Genomic DNA, 15,539 nt, shown 5'->3' on the forward strand with positions numbered 1-15,539 from the left:
ATTTTTTAGTATTTTTGAGTTAAGAACTAAACATACATCAAAAAATTGCAGCAGTTTATTCTTTAAAACTTAACTGGATTTATTGGGAGGGGAAATGTATTTGAATATGGTCACTTGTAGGTGAGGAAAAAAATAGTAAGCAGAGGCCTGAATTCAAAGCTATAGATTATCCTTATGTTGAAGGATAATGTGAGCTCTGCACATTGGTCCAGTCTAACTCCATTCTCTCAGGAATTCAGAGTGTTCCAGGACAACTCCACATTCCTTTCTGTTGTATTTCACTCATTCCATAGAGTATGTTTTATATGTAGTTAATCTATGTCTGTAGAGATCCCTGACAGCTGTCTAACAAAGCCTGGTCTGTATTTATCGGTGCTACAGTTCCAGCCTGCCTAGACAAGGTGTAATTGCTGAGTGTTCATTTAAATTCGATGATCTGCTTCACAATCACAAGAAGTAAACATATTTAAGGAAAATACAGTAAAAGCTGCAGAAGAATTTGGATTGTCACCTGTTATCATTAAGGACCTGTGAATGTTTTCACTTTTTGCACTCTCAGTTCACAGAAGGGTAGAGAAGCCATTGGGCTCTATTCTATGCTTCCTGAAAACTCCACATACCTTGTGAAATCAGACCATTTAACCACATGTTCTCAAACCCCCAAGTCATGAATGCAAGTCTGTTTTCTGGTGGATAAGTAAATGGTAACAATGACCACATTCATTATCTTTTATCTTGGTTTCTTCCACATACCTAACCATAGATAAATAGTTTATCCATGCTTAGTGTAGAAGAATTTTTAAGAATAGGTCATCTTTGAAAGCAAGCCTCAGTGGGTTGGTAAATTGTAACTTTTCAGTCCAATACAGTTTTGGGTTTTTATTTGGATTTTTTAATAAATTCAAAGAATTCATATAAATAACCTCTAAGTATGTAAGTCTTGCTTTATTATGAATATGCACACAACTACTATTTAAAGGATTTGCCTTGGAAAAAGAATTTTCAAATCTTAAGACAAAGCTGGCTGCAAATTCATTCATCATTAGTATGTTCCTAAAAATCTGTATCATCTAATATTTAGGCTATCTAAAATTAATAGATTAAGTAGAATTCTAACAGAGGATTGGCACTGTCTACATGGATAAAGTGCTGCCATTTGTCTCCTACACGTGTTTATTCCATGTGACAGAGTTTGGCACGATACTGCACACAACCAAAACTAAATGAAACCACCATTGCCCAAAAGTACGGAGGCTTCCTTTAAATTAAGAAATAGAGATACAGATTTGTAGTCTTCATTTTTTCCCCCCTATTGGAATGCAACTGGAAGGAGACTGGAAGTGCTGCTCTGTAAGTGAAAAATGGGAATTCATACTTCAAAATACTCTGTATTGAAACAGCGTGATGAAAAAGCACATAACTCTCATGTTGATTGGTGAGAATGTAATTATAGTACAAAAGAAGATGGTCATTGCTTAATTAATATCAGTGTTGATCTACTTCAGCTCCTTTGTCTTTAGTCACAGAATACACATATTAAATTTGGTGTATACTAAAATCTTACTCCTGACTTGAATTACACTGGCTTTGCCTGTGCATGGGTTGTATTTTCTACACTTTGAATAATGCAAATCTGTTACTGTCACTATTTATTTAACTTAAAATAAAGTACTTCCTTGTAACTTACTGGTTTGCTTGCAGCAGTAATTTAAACCAAACAAAATCTGTCAGAGCAAGTCCAGAGGAGGCCACAAAGTTGATCAGAGGGATAAAGCACCTCTGCTGCGAGGAAAGGCTGGGAGAATTGGGATTGTTTAGCCTGGAAAAGACAAACTTTGGGGTGACCTAGTTGTGCCCTTCCAGTGCCTGAAGGGAGCCTGCCAGAAAGATGAAGAGAGCCTGTTCAAAAGGCATGGAGCCACAAGGGGAAATGGCTTCACACTGACACAGCTGGTTCTGATGAGATACTGGAAGAAATTGTTCCCTGTCAGGATGGTGAGGCCCTGGCACAGGTTGCCAGAGCAGCTGTGGCTGCCCCATCCCTGGAAATGTTCCAAGGCCAGGTTGGACAGGGCTTGGTACAATCTGGTCTGGTGGAAGGTGTCCCTGCCCATGGCAGGGATTGAAACCAGATGATCTGTAAGGTCTCTTCCAACTCAAACCATTCTCTGACTCTTTGAAAAGCTAGAGTATTAATATGGCTTATCTGTAGTAGGCTCTTCTAAGCTAAAGTTCCTGTTTCAAACACAGTAATAAAAGTAATGTGCTAAGCTCTCTCATTAGTTTTGTTAGCATTGTTAAACACAGCCCTCTCAAACTCCCAAAATTGAATAGTGATGCAGCATACACTGCCAGGGAAGCAGCAGTCTGAAAAGCCAGGAAATCTCTGCCCTGGGAAACAGCTACAAACAGATGATTCTGCCTGCAGCGCTGGTGGTAAGTACAGAACCATTGGTTTGGGCAACCTGAAAACCAGACCAGACTGGACTAACAATTGGATTCTTCTTGTGTTAGGATCCAAACTCTGCCTCTTTCAGCCAGCAAAGCTGGCATTTACTTTAGTCAAAGATTTACACAATCTAAGGAGTGTGAAACTTAGTCCTGTGCTATTGGTAGCAACAATGATCAACAGTTGTATCAAACCACCAGAACTGAGTCTATTAAACACAGCAATATGTAATTTCATTCCAGGATTTCCAGCCTATCACCATAACCCATTACACTTTTATAGTTTAGGAACACAGGATCGTAATTAATGTGATTCTTCTGGTGTTACAAACAATGTAACATGAAACTTTAGCACTATAAATATAAAATAAAATTAGTTTCAAAATTCTTCATGTAAGTATGAAAATATTTTTACAGTAATGCAATTATTTAAAACTGGACCAAATGACTGATGTAATTAGCTTTCAGATTAAAAATTAAACATGTGCTTATTGTTCGCAGAGAGGATTGGTTACAGGCTTGCTTTTCCTTCTCTGGAAGGTTTGTGTTGTTTATGTTTGCTTTCCACAAATACCTTCTATTTAAGTGCTAATGGAATTCCTAGTCAACATATTTACCCTTCACAGATTTTCATTATGTAAAAAGTCATTCAGTAAGACCAGTGGATTACAGATCTCTAAGTCCTTTCTCTCAATACGATTATGTAAGTCTTTTAATGCAGGAAGAGATCTGGACAAAATAGTTCACACGTGAGCAGCATTTGCTACAGTAAGTGTACAATAAAAGTGGGATTAGAAAATAATGTCTTTCATATAAAATTATCCACTTGTTTCAAAAAACGGAAAGGAAGTGGAAGTATGTAGAAAATACCAAAGTTTGCTTTTTGTTATATACAACAGCATCCCAATGCTAAACAACAGCTTCTCTATAAAAAAAGAGAATATCTTATGCCCAATGGGACAGAGGATATAAAATATTCCTGAGTGGAACTGACTCTATTCTCTTATTACCTCTTACAGAGTAAGAGTAAAAATAGTTTGATTTGCTACATGTTGTTATCCATTTTAACAGAGACAATGCTTATCTCCCTCAGTTGCACACTACAGATGACTTTCTCCTGGAAGAAGGCAGCTGGATCCCATCACCCATCCTCCCAGCTGGCTGCTGTGGTACTGGGTGCAGTTGGGATGCAGCTTTAGCAGCTGCCACTGCACAACCTGTGCAAAGGTGAAAAGTCACAGGGCATTGAACCAGCACCAGGGCTCTGCTAGATCCTCTCAGCCAGCCAAGCACGAGTGTTCCATGCTGGAAGCAATGTGACTGCAAACACAAATCCATCACAACCCCTCTGAAACTGCCACCCACAGAGGCCACTTTCCAAATGCAATGATGTTCATTGCTCACTTCCAGTCGTTTGTGAGACTATTTACTGTGATTTACCAGAGTGACAGAAACTGACTTCTCAGCCCTCCACAGGGTCAGGTGGGTTTTTGTTTTGTTCTCTTTCCTTGAATTGTATGTTTTATTTACACTGTAGTACATGACATTATTTATCATATACTTAAATCACCACCGAATTAAACAAACTCACAAATCCTCTGAAAGCTAGGTGTAATTCAGCTACACAGAAATCGATGTGACAGCTGTGGTATAAATGTGGTCTGTTATTTTGATCATTTCCACTGTGCGTGAAATTGTCACTAAGTTTCTGACCAGTCAAGTCTGTTTCTCACACAAATGTTCAAATAACACACACAGTTGAACTCACCGATGTGCCACAGCACTGAAAAAGCACACAGCAAAAACAAAAAATTACTTTAAAAATCATGGGACTTTTGAAAGAATAATAAATCTCATATCTTACAGTCATCTACAACTGTCTTGGGGAAAAAAAAAATTAAATGCAATTTCTCTGTGTGATCCACAAAAATCTATACAAAAATAGCATAAACTTCGGGGAAAAAAAAAAAAAAAACACAAGAAAGGGAAAATAAAAAAAAAAAAGACAAAAGAAAATACTTAACTATTTATACCATATAAAATGACTGAGGACTGCCAGAGACAGCAAACATGATACTCCCTTAGCAATTTAATCTAATGTGCTAATTGCAGGTGTAACTTTAGAGATACACATTTGAATTCTGAGTCCTGGAAGGTGTGCTCCAAATGATTCCTCAAACAAGCCACCAGTGCTCAGTCTGGCAAGAAAATACATGTGTGAAAACTATTCACATAACTAAAAGCTGCAGAATTAGAATAATAATTTCCATTTCCATAAGACTGTAATCCATTTTGTGTCTGTTGGAAGTAGAACAGTTCCAGTTGTTAATACTATCTGTAACCTAGTTTTCTCATCTGCCTAATTTGCTGGAATATCATTTTGTATGAAGTTAACTGTTTTGTGGTTTTTATTTTTCTTTTTAGTCAATCTATATAATGGTGTTATCATAAACCTGCGTTTCGTAGATGTAACATTTATTCACAATTTGGAAATGATACTTTAAAACATATACAGTGAATAATCTATTTACTTTTCATATTAATTATTAAGTCTGCCTATTTGTTGATATTATATGAGCTAAACAATCTAAAAGCTTTAGCATGTCATTTTGAAGTGACCTGAAGATATTTGAAATACCATTTGAAATAGCTGGAGGCAATTAAAAGATGTGTAGATGGGGCACTTGGGGACATGGTTTAGTTGTGAACTTGGCAGTGCTGGGCTTGTGGTTGGACTCAATGATCTTGGGGTTTTTTTCCAACCTAAATAACTCTGAGATTCTACAATACTGTACCATAAGCCAGTTTAAGAAGCAGTAGACAAACTTAGTGAAATCTCTGCATTTTTTGATACTTGCAGTTGTCACAAATCATTTCTGTAGAAATTGCATCTGCATGGGGACAAAGATGCATCTAAATTAAACCAAGAACTGACCTAGTATAATCATCTCCAACTCACAGGATACCATGTAAACTAAATGATGAGATATTGGTGGACCTTGTTTTTCATCTGAAATTAATGATTACAGTGGTGAGATCTGCACTGACCTGTCTGGGCAAAATACTTTATGCAATGATGTAACAGAAGGCATGAAGTCATTTGATTGCTAAATAGTCTAATCACATACAAAAAAATAAAACCAGAAAATTAATTTGAGAATAATTTCTATATGTCTAGTGACTTGACTAAACTTTTTTTTTTTAAACAAACATGCATTTTCTTGTAAGCAGTAATTGAACTGTAGAGAAAAATGTTGAAGTAATCTCTGCATTGCTGAAATATAATTCCTCAAAGAATTATTATCAGTGCAATAATCTTATGGTATTTTATTTGATGTAACTTTTGCATCACTCAGAAGGGTTTATTTTTCAATACAACACAATCTGGTTTTGAAAACAACCTGAAATACAAAAGTTTTTGGAGTCCATTAAATAAACAATTTTATGTTCTGGCATACAAGAAGCATGAAAGACAGCTCAATTCTTTATTTTTTAGCAAAAACACCTTTTCTTCTTTTTTTAATCATTTAATTTGGAGGGGACCTCTGACTCTTCAGCCTTCTGTTACATTTGACTGAGTGTCACACATGTATCTAGCTAATTCTTGCTATGGGAAGACTTCTCTCCACACTGAAGTGCCCTGTATTCCCAGCCCACAACTGGCCCTTGAAGCATCATGTCCTTGTGCTGGAATCCTTCCACACAGTAATGCAACCAGCTGGTGTGCTTGGTTTAGGATTAGTGATAGATTTTCTCTTTTTTTTTCTGAAATCACTCATAGAGCTATAGAATATGTAAGTACAAGTGAGATAAGCTCTGCATTCTAGCAGAATATATTGAAGAAAAAAATCATCTAAGTTGGAGATGAAGAAACATGCTCTATAGACAACCTTACATCTAATTTGCCTTTAACACTTTTTCTATATTCATGTGAGCTACCTCCAGCAGGTCAGCTATAGCTTTGAGCAGGCAGATACACACTCTAAGAGCTCATCTTTTGCATTTCTTAGCAGGAAACTGGAAGGGGGCAAAACATCCCTTTGCATCCTTTATCTTAGCTCACAGAGTTTCTGAGTGCTCATTCTCAGAACCTCCTGCAACCTCCAGTCCTGTTAACTGGGTCAGGTAAAGACTCACACACTCCTGGAATTTCACATGAGATGACTTCAGCTTTGCAGTGAATGGATACTGAACTGCTCTAAGACAATTCTGAAGGCAGTCAAAAAACCTGCCAGCAATAGGGTGAATCTGCTGACCCTCAGCTAAGGAATGGCACCTTCTTAACAGGTGACATATACTGCAAATGGAGTAGGAAAGAAAGTTTACCTTAGCTTGCAGGTGGCTGTCTTTGGGCCCAAAGAACTGCTCTGGATGCTGAGCTCAGTCCTGAACAGAACTGTAACCCCAGCCCTGGCATTCTCTGGGTGGCTGAGGCCACAGCACCATGCCAGCCACACGCCCCATTTCCACTGCCCTGCAGGAATGCCCACAGAGTTTAACACCAGTGGGTGCCAGTGAAACCAGGGGAGTTGTGATCAGAAGGATAAAGCACCTCTGCCATGAGGAAAGGCTGAGAGAATTGGGATTGTTCAGCCTGGAGAAGAGACAGCTTTGGGGTGACCTAGTTGTGCCCTTCCAGTGCCTGAAGGGAACCTGCCAGAAAGATGAAGATGAAGAGAAACAATTTACAAGGGCCTGGAGTGACACAGGGGAATGGCTTCATACTGACAGAGAGCAGGTTTAGATGGAATATTGGGAAGAAATCTTTCCCTGTGAAGGTAATGAGGCATTGGCACAGATTGCCCAGAGCAGCTGTGGCTGCCCCTGGATCCCTGGAAGTGTCCAAGGCCAGGCTGGAAAGGGCTTGGAGCAAGTTGGGATAGTGGAAGGTATCCCTGCCCATGGCAGAGGGGGAACCAGGTGATCTTTAAGGTCTCTTCCAACCCAGACCATTTTATGATCCTATGCTTTGTATGCCAAATTATCCCTGCTTTACATACTAGCACTTGTGAGCCTTTACACTGTCCAAGATAAAAAAAACCAAAAAACTAAATCAATATTCCAGTTAGAAACTTAAGATAACACTATAATCATTGCTATTCTCTGGTGCCAGATTTTCCTAAATATGTTCTGAAATTATGTTCCAGGACTATCAGACATTGCATTTTTGTCATCCTAAGACAGTTTTGTATATGTGTGGGTATTATATCTGATTTGAAAGTGACACCATTCATTATTGGTATTCATTATGACCACTTTCTACTTAAAATGCCTTTATGCTAAAATGATCTGACATAATGGACCCTAAATTTTTTTGATCAGCCATCAAGTTCATTGGATGTTAAACTTAAAAAACCTCAGTAGTTTATTAATAGTTCACCAGTAAAGCAGCTTTTGGGCAAAGCACACTCCTAACAAGATGTATGCTTAATGCAGTGAAATAGTTAACTACACAAAGACTGCAAAATGAAAACAAATATCAAGATGAATGTCACGATTTTAGATTCAAAGTACCTTAGTAGGAAACAACAAATTAATGAGCTTTGTGCTTCAACTACCTAACGTGGTAATTACTGATGAGCAAAAATGATTAAATTAGTGAGGAAAAGGACTGCTCAAGTTACAAGATATTATTGGTTTTGCTTGTATATTTGGTGATAAGCAAGGGAAGGAGAGGGAGGCAGGCTTGTCTATTGTCTGGCCATGCATTTTAGCAGCATCAGCTGGCTTGGCTGACCTGCTCTGCCCACTGCAGCCAGGCACCAGGGTAAGCTTATGGCCCAGCTGTGTCTGGGCACACCTCAAGGTCACTTTTGGATTTGTCAATTGACATGAGCCAGCATCCCACTGCTTCAGCTGCTTCTAAACTTCATTTCAGTTCCAGTGACACGCATGTCATAGGCATCAAGTACAAGCTCAAATATAACATCAAATTGAGATGTTGTCAGAGGCACGTACAGGTATGAGGGTATTTGCCAAATGCAATCTGGCAAGAGAAGGATTATGGATGCAAGAAGGATTTTCCCATGTTACATGTAAATACCATTGTCGCAAACTTCTCAACCTGTGTCATCAACTTCTTTCTGCTTAAATTTCTTACAGATTAAGGAAAATTGAGGAATCAAAATCAATTAACAAAATAAAATGTTTCCTAAAGGTTCAAAGAACCTTTCAAGGTTTTGGTACCTTGCTGAATAATTTGTTTTTTCAGGTAACAAGGTACTTAAAAACCTCAAAACAGAAGAGCTCTGTAACGATGAACTCAAACTCTACATACTCCTCCCGTTTGGAATGTACTAAAACAAATTCAAACAACTTGGCAAGCATCACGTTTAACTACAGATCTAAAATGACTTTTGCTGTCAGCACGGCGTGCTGTGGAATTGAGATAAGGAGATTTCAGTGGGGCCAGCTGGCGGGTCAGCAGCAGCATTAGCGCACAAATCCGAGTCCTCGGCTGCTGACCCCGAGCTGGCTCCCGGGGCTGGAGCTGCGGACCCTTCCCCTGCGCTCAGGGGAAGCTCCGGGACATTTACACCTTGTGGTGCTGTAAATACACTCCGTGCTGTGAGCCCCCGGGAAACGCCTGCCAGCCCAAGCCACAGCTTCCAAGCCACTTAAAGCCATCGCCTCGTTTCTCCCGGCCATCGCTGCCTTAAACCCTCTGTATTTCCCTAAGCTTTCGCCGACTGAGGACACCCGCTACTTACCGGCTTAGGGCAGAGGGGGGCAGAGGCATCCCGGCGCTGTCCCGCCTCCCGCGGGCCTCCCCCGGCGCCGCCCGCCCCGCTTCGGGCTGCAGTGGCTCCTCCGGGGGCGCAGGTGGCGGTGCCGCCCGGCCGAGCCCCGGGAGCGCGGCCGCCCCGGCGCCCTCCGCCTCGCCAAGATGAACCCGCGGCTGCGGCACTGGCGGGAGGCGGCCACGCTGCTGCTGGCGGCGGGCACGCCGGGCCCGGGCCGGCCGCCGCGCTCGCCGCTCGGCCCCTTCGACTACGAGCTGCTGCTGCTGCGCCGGAGCTCCCGCAGCGGCTTCATGCCCGGCGCCCACGTGTTCCCGGGCGGGCTGGCGGAACCGGCGGATTTCTCCGCCGAGTGGCTGGGGCTGCTGCCCGCCTCGCCGCACTGCGGGCTGGGCGCCGTGAAGCCGCCGCCGCCCGGCGGCAGCCGCGCCCCGCTCTTCGCCACCGACCGGGAGAGCCTGGGCTCGCAGCTGCCGGGTGAAGTCGCCTTCCGCATCTGCGCTCTCAGGGAGACCTTCGAGGAGGCGGGGATCCTGCTGCTGGTGCCGGGGCGCGGGCCGGCCCCGCCGCTGCCCGCCGAGCGGCTGCCGCCCGCCGCCGAGCTCGGGGAGTGGCGGCGCCGGGTGCGGGAGGACGCGTCCTGCTTCCTGCGGCTGTGCCGGCGCCTGGGCTGCGCGCCCAACATCTGGGCGCTGCACGAGTGGAGCAACTGGCTGACGCCCGTGGGCAGGGCCGGCCGCGGCGGCCGCCGCTATGACACGGCTTTCTACCTGTGCTGCCTGCAGGAGCGGCCGCCACACGTCTCGCAGGATGACCAGGAGGTGACAGCCGTGCTGGTAAGAGGGGCCGGCGTGCCGCGATGCAGCACAGCCCGGCGGGGCGGGTGTTGCCATGGGAGCGGCAGCTCCTGCCCGAGCCCTTCTCCCACGGCCCCTGGCTCTGTCGAGACTGTGCCCCTGCACTTCGAACAGGGGTAAAAATCATAGAATGGGAGGGGTTGGAATGGACCTTGAAGGAAATCGTGTCCCACCCCTGCCATGGGCAGGACACCTTCCACCAGAACAGGTTGCTCCAAGCTCCAAGTGTACAAGGTCCCTCCGACCAGAGATCCAGGGCTATCCACAGCTTCTTTGGGCAACCTGTGCCAGGGTCCCACCACCCTTACAGTAAAAAAAACTGCCTTCTAATATCTAATCTCAAAGTCCCCTCTTTGGATTTGTACCCATTGTACTCCTTGTCCTGTTACCGCAGTTCCTGACAGAGTCCCTTTCCGCTTCCCTGCAGTCCCCTCAGATACTGGACGGTGCTGTGAGGTCTCCACACAACTGTCTCTTCTCCAGATCAGTCCAAGCCCTCCTGATAAAGCTCCTTGAGACGTGAGGAAAGGGGAGGGAGCTTTTACCTGCACGGTGCCCCTCTCGCCTGGGCACCTGGAGCTGCCACCATCACCAGAGGTGCAGCTGCAGCAGCTGTCGGGAGAGGGTTTTTTGTGAGGTGGTTGTAGGTGATCCGTGTCACATCAGATCCTTTTCACCGTTAATTACTGTCTCTTTCAAAGGCAATTGACAAATACCATTTTTTAACATTCATTCCTGCAGTATAGTGCAGGGTTGTCACATTTCCTCAGTATTCTGGGAGACATCCATGTGGTATATCCAGGACTGCATGAGATGCTAGTGGTTTTTCTTTCAGAGTTACTTGGAAGATTGTAAGTAATATGCAAACTTGTTGAAATAGTTTAGTAAAAATGTTGAAGTTATAACTTTTTTTACTTTTTTTTTTTTTTTTTTTTTTTTTTTTTTTTTTTTTTGAGAATGTAAAAGTAACAAACTTCATGAAGAAATTCTAAGAGAGCTCAAGGTCAGGTACATTAGGATCCTTGAGTTTTTCTAGGGATTCTGAAGTTTGATTACAAGTTAGAAGTAGATGAGAAACCAGACAGTTCTGTAAAAGCCTACCTAACAATGTTGGTATTACTGATGTTGCTATATTTATTTGTTTAAGAAATTTTGCTACAGAAATTTGAATTTCAGGTTTCAACCTGAAACCTGACTTTCAAGAGTTCATGTTGTAATTTTGTCAATAACAGTATAAATCTACTGCAAACAATTATGTCCATATTATTAAATTCACAATGTGAGATGAAGTCAAGATTACCAATAATTTAAACATGCAGAATTATGATGAATAGCTGGGTGTTCATGCTCTGAAAACAATGCTTCTAAGAAGCAGATGTTTAGAGGTACTTCTAAAGCTCAAAGCATCAGTGGCAACCTCTGGTAATAGTAAGTTTAATGTTTTCTGTTGGTTTCAGTAAACTATTCTGTCATGCCCCTAAAACAAATGCCAGTTTTTAATCCTGGCATATATGTATGTAAAATAAAAATTTCTTTTTATTTGGAAAAAAAAAGAGTAATTTTTATTGATTGTTTTTCAATTTTAAGAATGTCTGTTTTATTACTTTGGTGCAGTTTATACATGGTTTTTATTGTGTTCAGAAGATGCTGTCTGTTGCAAGCTCCTTTGCTGTATAGACTTCCTTGCTAAATGACTTTTCAGTTTACTCAGACTTTCTATCTGCTGCTGAAACTATTATTTCAAGACTTGTTTTCATCTTCCAGTGGTCGTCACCTCCCGAAGCCATCGAACGGCTTAAGTCTCAAGAGATCTGGTTTCCTCCACCTCAGTTTTATGAATTCTGCAGGCTGTGCAACTTCTCTTCCCTCAAAGAGCTGCAGCAGTTCAGCTCCGCACGTGCTCTGGAGGGCTGTGAGCGATGGATGCCCGTGATGCTGAATGCTGCAGATGGATTCATCCAGCTGCTGCCGGGTAAGGACACGCTGGAGGCTTCCCCTAAATACACAGCATCTCCTGAATGCTGTGTGCTGAAGCCATATGACATAAACCATCCTTAACTGTAAGGAAAATACTCCTCTAAGTCAAGCTGGTGCATGCTGTTTCCACCTTGTTTGCTACAGTTGTGACAGTGGCTGCAGTCAGAGACAAGCCAGGACATCACACAGCACAGTTATTTCTTAGTTATTCATAATCTCATTGTCTCACCACTGTCATCATATGTGTATTTGTGAAGAAATTGTACTCCTCTGTACATTTCAGCTTTGTGTAACCTGAAGAATGTTTAAAAACTTTTGTTTTGTCCTTTTCAGTGGAAATTCTCCTTTACTTCAGGTGTTACTTTGGGAGGAGAAGCACAGCTGCAGTATCACAACTCCCAGCTGCAGTGATAAAGCACTGGACTAAAACTATACACTCAGCCATCTTCCTCCTGCCCTTTCTTCTACTTAAGTCTCCCCCATTTCATAATCATGTACATGCAGTGTTAAGAAAAGCTGCATATACTATTTATTATTTTCTGCTTTCCTAAGTTTGTTGTTCATTATGCTTTCCTTTTTTTTTCTTTTGGTCACACTTGACCTCTAGGATTTCTATATTTGTGGTTTATTGTCAGTCTTGCACAAGAGTATAATGCCTTAATATTGCAAAACATTTATATCCTTCAACAAAATAGAACAAAATACATTTCTGTTCTTAGTCTATCTTTATAGACGTGAAGAAGTGCTTGTCCTGTGCTCTCCCTATTATATACACTCCTGTCTGCCCAGGCTGTCGTTACAGCATATTAATAGCATATTATCAGGAGCTCTGGAACATTCAATGTGCACTGCAGTGTCACTGACATACTTCACAAATTTATGGCTCTATCTTTAAGTATGAAGGTTTTTAGAGTCAATTTACTCTTGCATTGCAAAGCACATTTCCACTGATTTACATGTCTGATAAATGTTAAGCAATTGCCAGTGTCACTGAATGAAAAGGCTGAACAATAATGTTGGCAATCTATAACTAAATCTTTTTTCCTACCCCCAGGAGATGAGTTATATCCGGAAGATCCAGATTATACTGGAGAAAAGAAAATTATTATGTCAACAGATAAGAAGGTTGAAGATCTCATGAAAGAGAGTGGGATATTTCACAGGATAGTAATAAAAGACATCAACAATCTTGCTGTCTATGTTAATATTCAAGCAAAATATAAGCATATAAATCCACTGATGATAAAGTGTGATAATTCAGATTACAATAGTAGATTATAATATGTCTTTGGTTTAAATCTAGAATATTTTTAATTGCATATATGCTCACCGTGGTTTTGGTGCTTTTTAACTGTTGCCAAATAGCAATGAAAATATTTCTCTGTCTGTATGTGTGTGTGGTGTCACACCCTTGTGTATCTAATCTCTTGAGTCTTTAAAAAGAGCAGTTGCGCTGCTGTTGGGTCACAAAGATCCTCTTCTCTCTGAAATGAATATGTTATGTTCAGAACAAACAGAGAAGAGTTGAAGGATTCCTTTACTATGCTTCCCAAAGTTACCTGCTAGGTAACTGCAATGTGTGTCTAGAAATGGTAAAATCTCCCATTCCATATTTGCTGACATTTTCCACTCTATTCTCTTTTTCATTCTGTGGACAAGGAATGTATGTATAGATATAAATATAGATATATACATAAATTAACTATAATGCACTTTTTAAAAGAATATTATAAAGTTAATTTTTATATTTGATATACTTAAATTATTTCTACTAATGGTAATCATTCAAAACTATAATTTTCAAAGGTAGACCTAATTTAAAGGAAGTCTTCTATGGAATTGAGTGCATTCTTTTTATCAGTATATTTTTTATCTTCAACTTGTAAGCAATTAAAAAAAAAAGTTTAATTTTTTAGCTGCAAAAAGATATCAACAACTTAAGGGAATAATATTCCTCCTTGATATACCCGCTTTTATATTCTAACATCCCACTTTTTGTTTCTTAACTACTTTACTAATATAACTGAGATTTAAGACCTTCAGAAGAAAGATTGTTGCTTAATTTTTTGGGTTGGATTTTTGTTTGGTTGGATTTGCCTTTTCTTTTGTGCAATAAGTGGAGTCAGTGGAGCAGTTTTGTAAATTTTTTATCTGGAAGGAGAATGAATGATGACTTCAGCTTAATCGGTAAAGTTGTTCAGAAAACTTTGTTCCAGCTTTTGTTCTGTTTCAATTAAAACCTCTGCTACAATTAGCCAAATTTGATTTGTATCATTCATTTGGATTAAAAAAAATACTGAAAAAAAGGTGTGTCTTTCTCTTGTCTCTCAGAACACACCCAGGCTGGTGCTGGTTTTGCAGACCTTGTTGAGGTTTGTAAACCTGTGGTGAACAATGACCACGTAAGCAGAGCACTGTGTATTGTGCAGTAGAACACCTTCTGAATATTCTGCTGGGTGTGACATTCCCTTTTCTCTGGTCACTGGAGACTTCACCTGCCTGCCCTGACTTTTCAAGTAATGGAGAGTGCCCTAGGACCCACCCTTGGTAGCTTCCTCAGGAAGATTCAGTCCCAGGATGAATCTCATGAAGTCCCAAGGACTTGTCTATGTTCAGACTTCTCAGATCTTGGTTTTCTCTGAGAAAAAGTACTTTATTTCCTCACCTTGAAGTTCAGGAACATGGGAAATGTGGGAAGTATGACTGCAGCAAAAACTGAGCAAAAAAAAAATTCAAATGTCAAAGAAACCCTGGCAGTCCTCTCTATGTGCATTATCACTGAAGTATTGGGGGTGGGGGTGTACAGTTGCTTAAGTTCTCCTTTTCTAATCAATAGACCTCTTTTCTCCCAGAAAATTATATATAATTATATAATAGGTGTATTCTAATCAATATACCTTTTCCCCCCAGATCCCTTGCCACATTCAGCTCCAGCTCTGTCTTAGCTCTCCTGATCCCATTCCTATACCTCCTAGCACCATCCCTATATTCTCCCCTTCCTATTCCAGAAAGAATATATGGATACATATTCCTGCTTCCAGTGCCTGTGCATTTTCTTGCACTCCATTCAGACCAGAAGGATCTTGCTCAGCTTCATTGGTCTCCTGCCTACCTTGTCTGATTCATTACACATGAGAATCAAGAGTTTTTGTACTTCAAGGAAAAGATGCTTAAAGAGCTGACAGCTCTATTCGCTCCCGCTCCTTTATCTCTGAGAGCAGTTTCCAGGAGTTCTCATCTAGTAATTCCTTCAACAAGTGACAGTGTGCTCTCCTAGAACCTTCACTTTATTCATCTGGACCATATACCTCGAGATCACAAATTCAAATACACAAAATATTTATTTTATTGTTCTGCCTTTTATGGTTATTTTACCAGTTTACTTTTATGGTAGAAAGTAAGTATTATGAGAAAAAAATTTTGATAAATTGTTTAGCACCTGGGCACAGTAGGACTGGATATGGGAATGTGGGCAGGGGAGGAGTGCAGGGGTGATGCCAGGTGTGTGGAAAAATGC

The 15,539-nt window shown here is 41.1% G+C and overlaps 2 protein-coding genes across 2 annotated transcripts in view; one reads left to right on the forward strand and one right to left on the reverse strand.

Annotated features, from left to right (window-relative positions):
- The window catches only part of ANKRD27 (ankyrin repeat domain 27), a 54,644-nt gene extending 45,348 nt beyond the window's left edge, over nt 1-9,296 (reverse strand). Inside the window, exon 1 of the mRNA XM_030282566.4 lies at nt 9,159-9,296. The gene's annotated coding sequence lies outside the window, so the exon portion shown is untranslated. The remainder of the gene's footprint in view (nt 1-9,158) is intronic.
- Nucleotides 9,193-14,282, forward strand: NUDT19 (nudix hydrolase 19). The gene is made up of 3 exons (XM_030282572.4): nt 9,193-10,024; nt 11,810-12,017; nt 13,077-14,282. Exons 1-3 carry the CDS (start codon nt 9,335-9,337, stop codon nt 13,301-13,303), a joined length of 1,125 nt encoding a protein of 374 aa, XP_030138432.4. The 5' UTR covers nt 9,193-9,334; the 3' UTR covers nt 13,304-14,282.
- Nucleotides 14,283-15,539: the final 1,257 nt, after the last annotated feature.

This window comes from Taeniopygia guttata, chromosome 11 (assembly GCF_048771995.1).
Source record: "Taeniopygia guttata chromosome 11, bTaeGut7.mat, whole genome shotgun sequence".
Lineage (NCBI taxonomy): Eukaryota > Metazoa > Chordata > Aves > Passeriformes > Estrildidae > Taeniopygia > Taeniopygia guttata.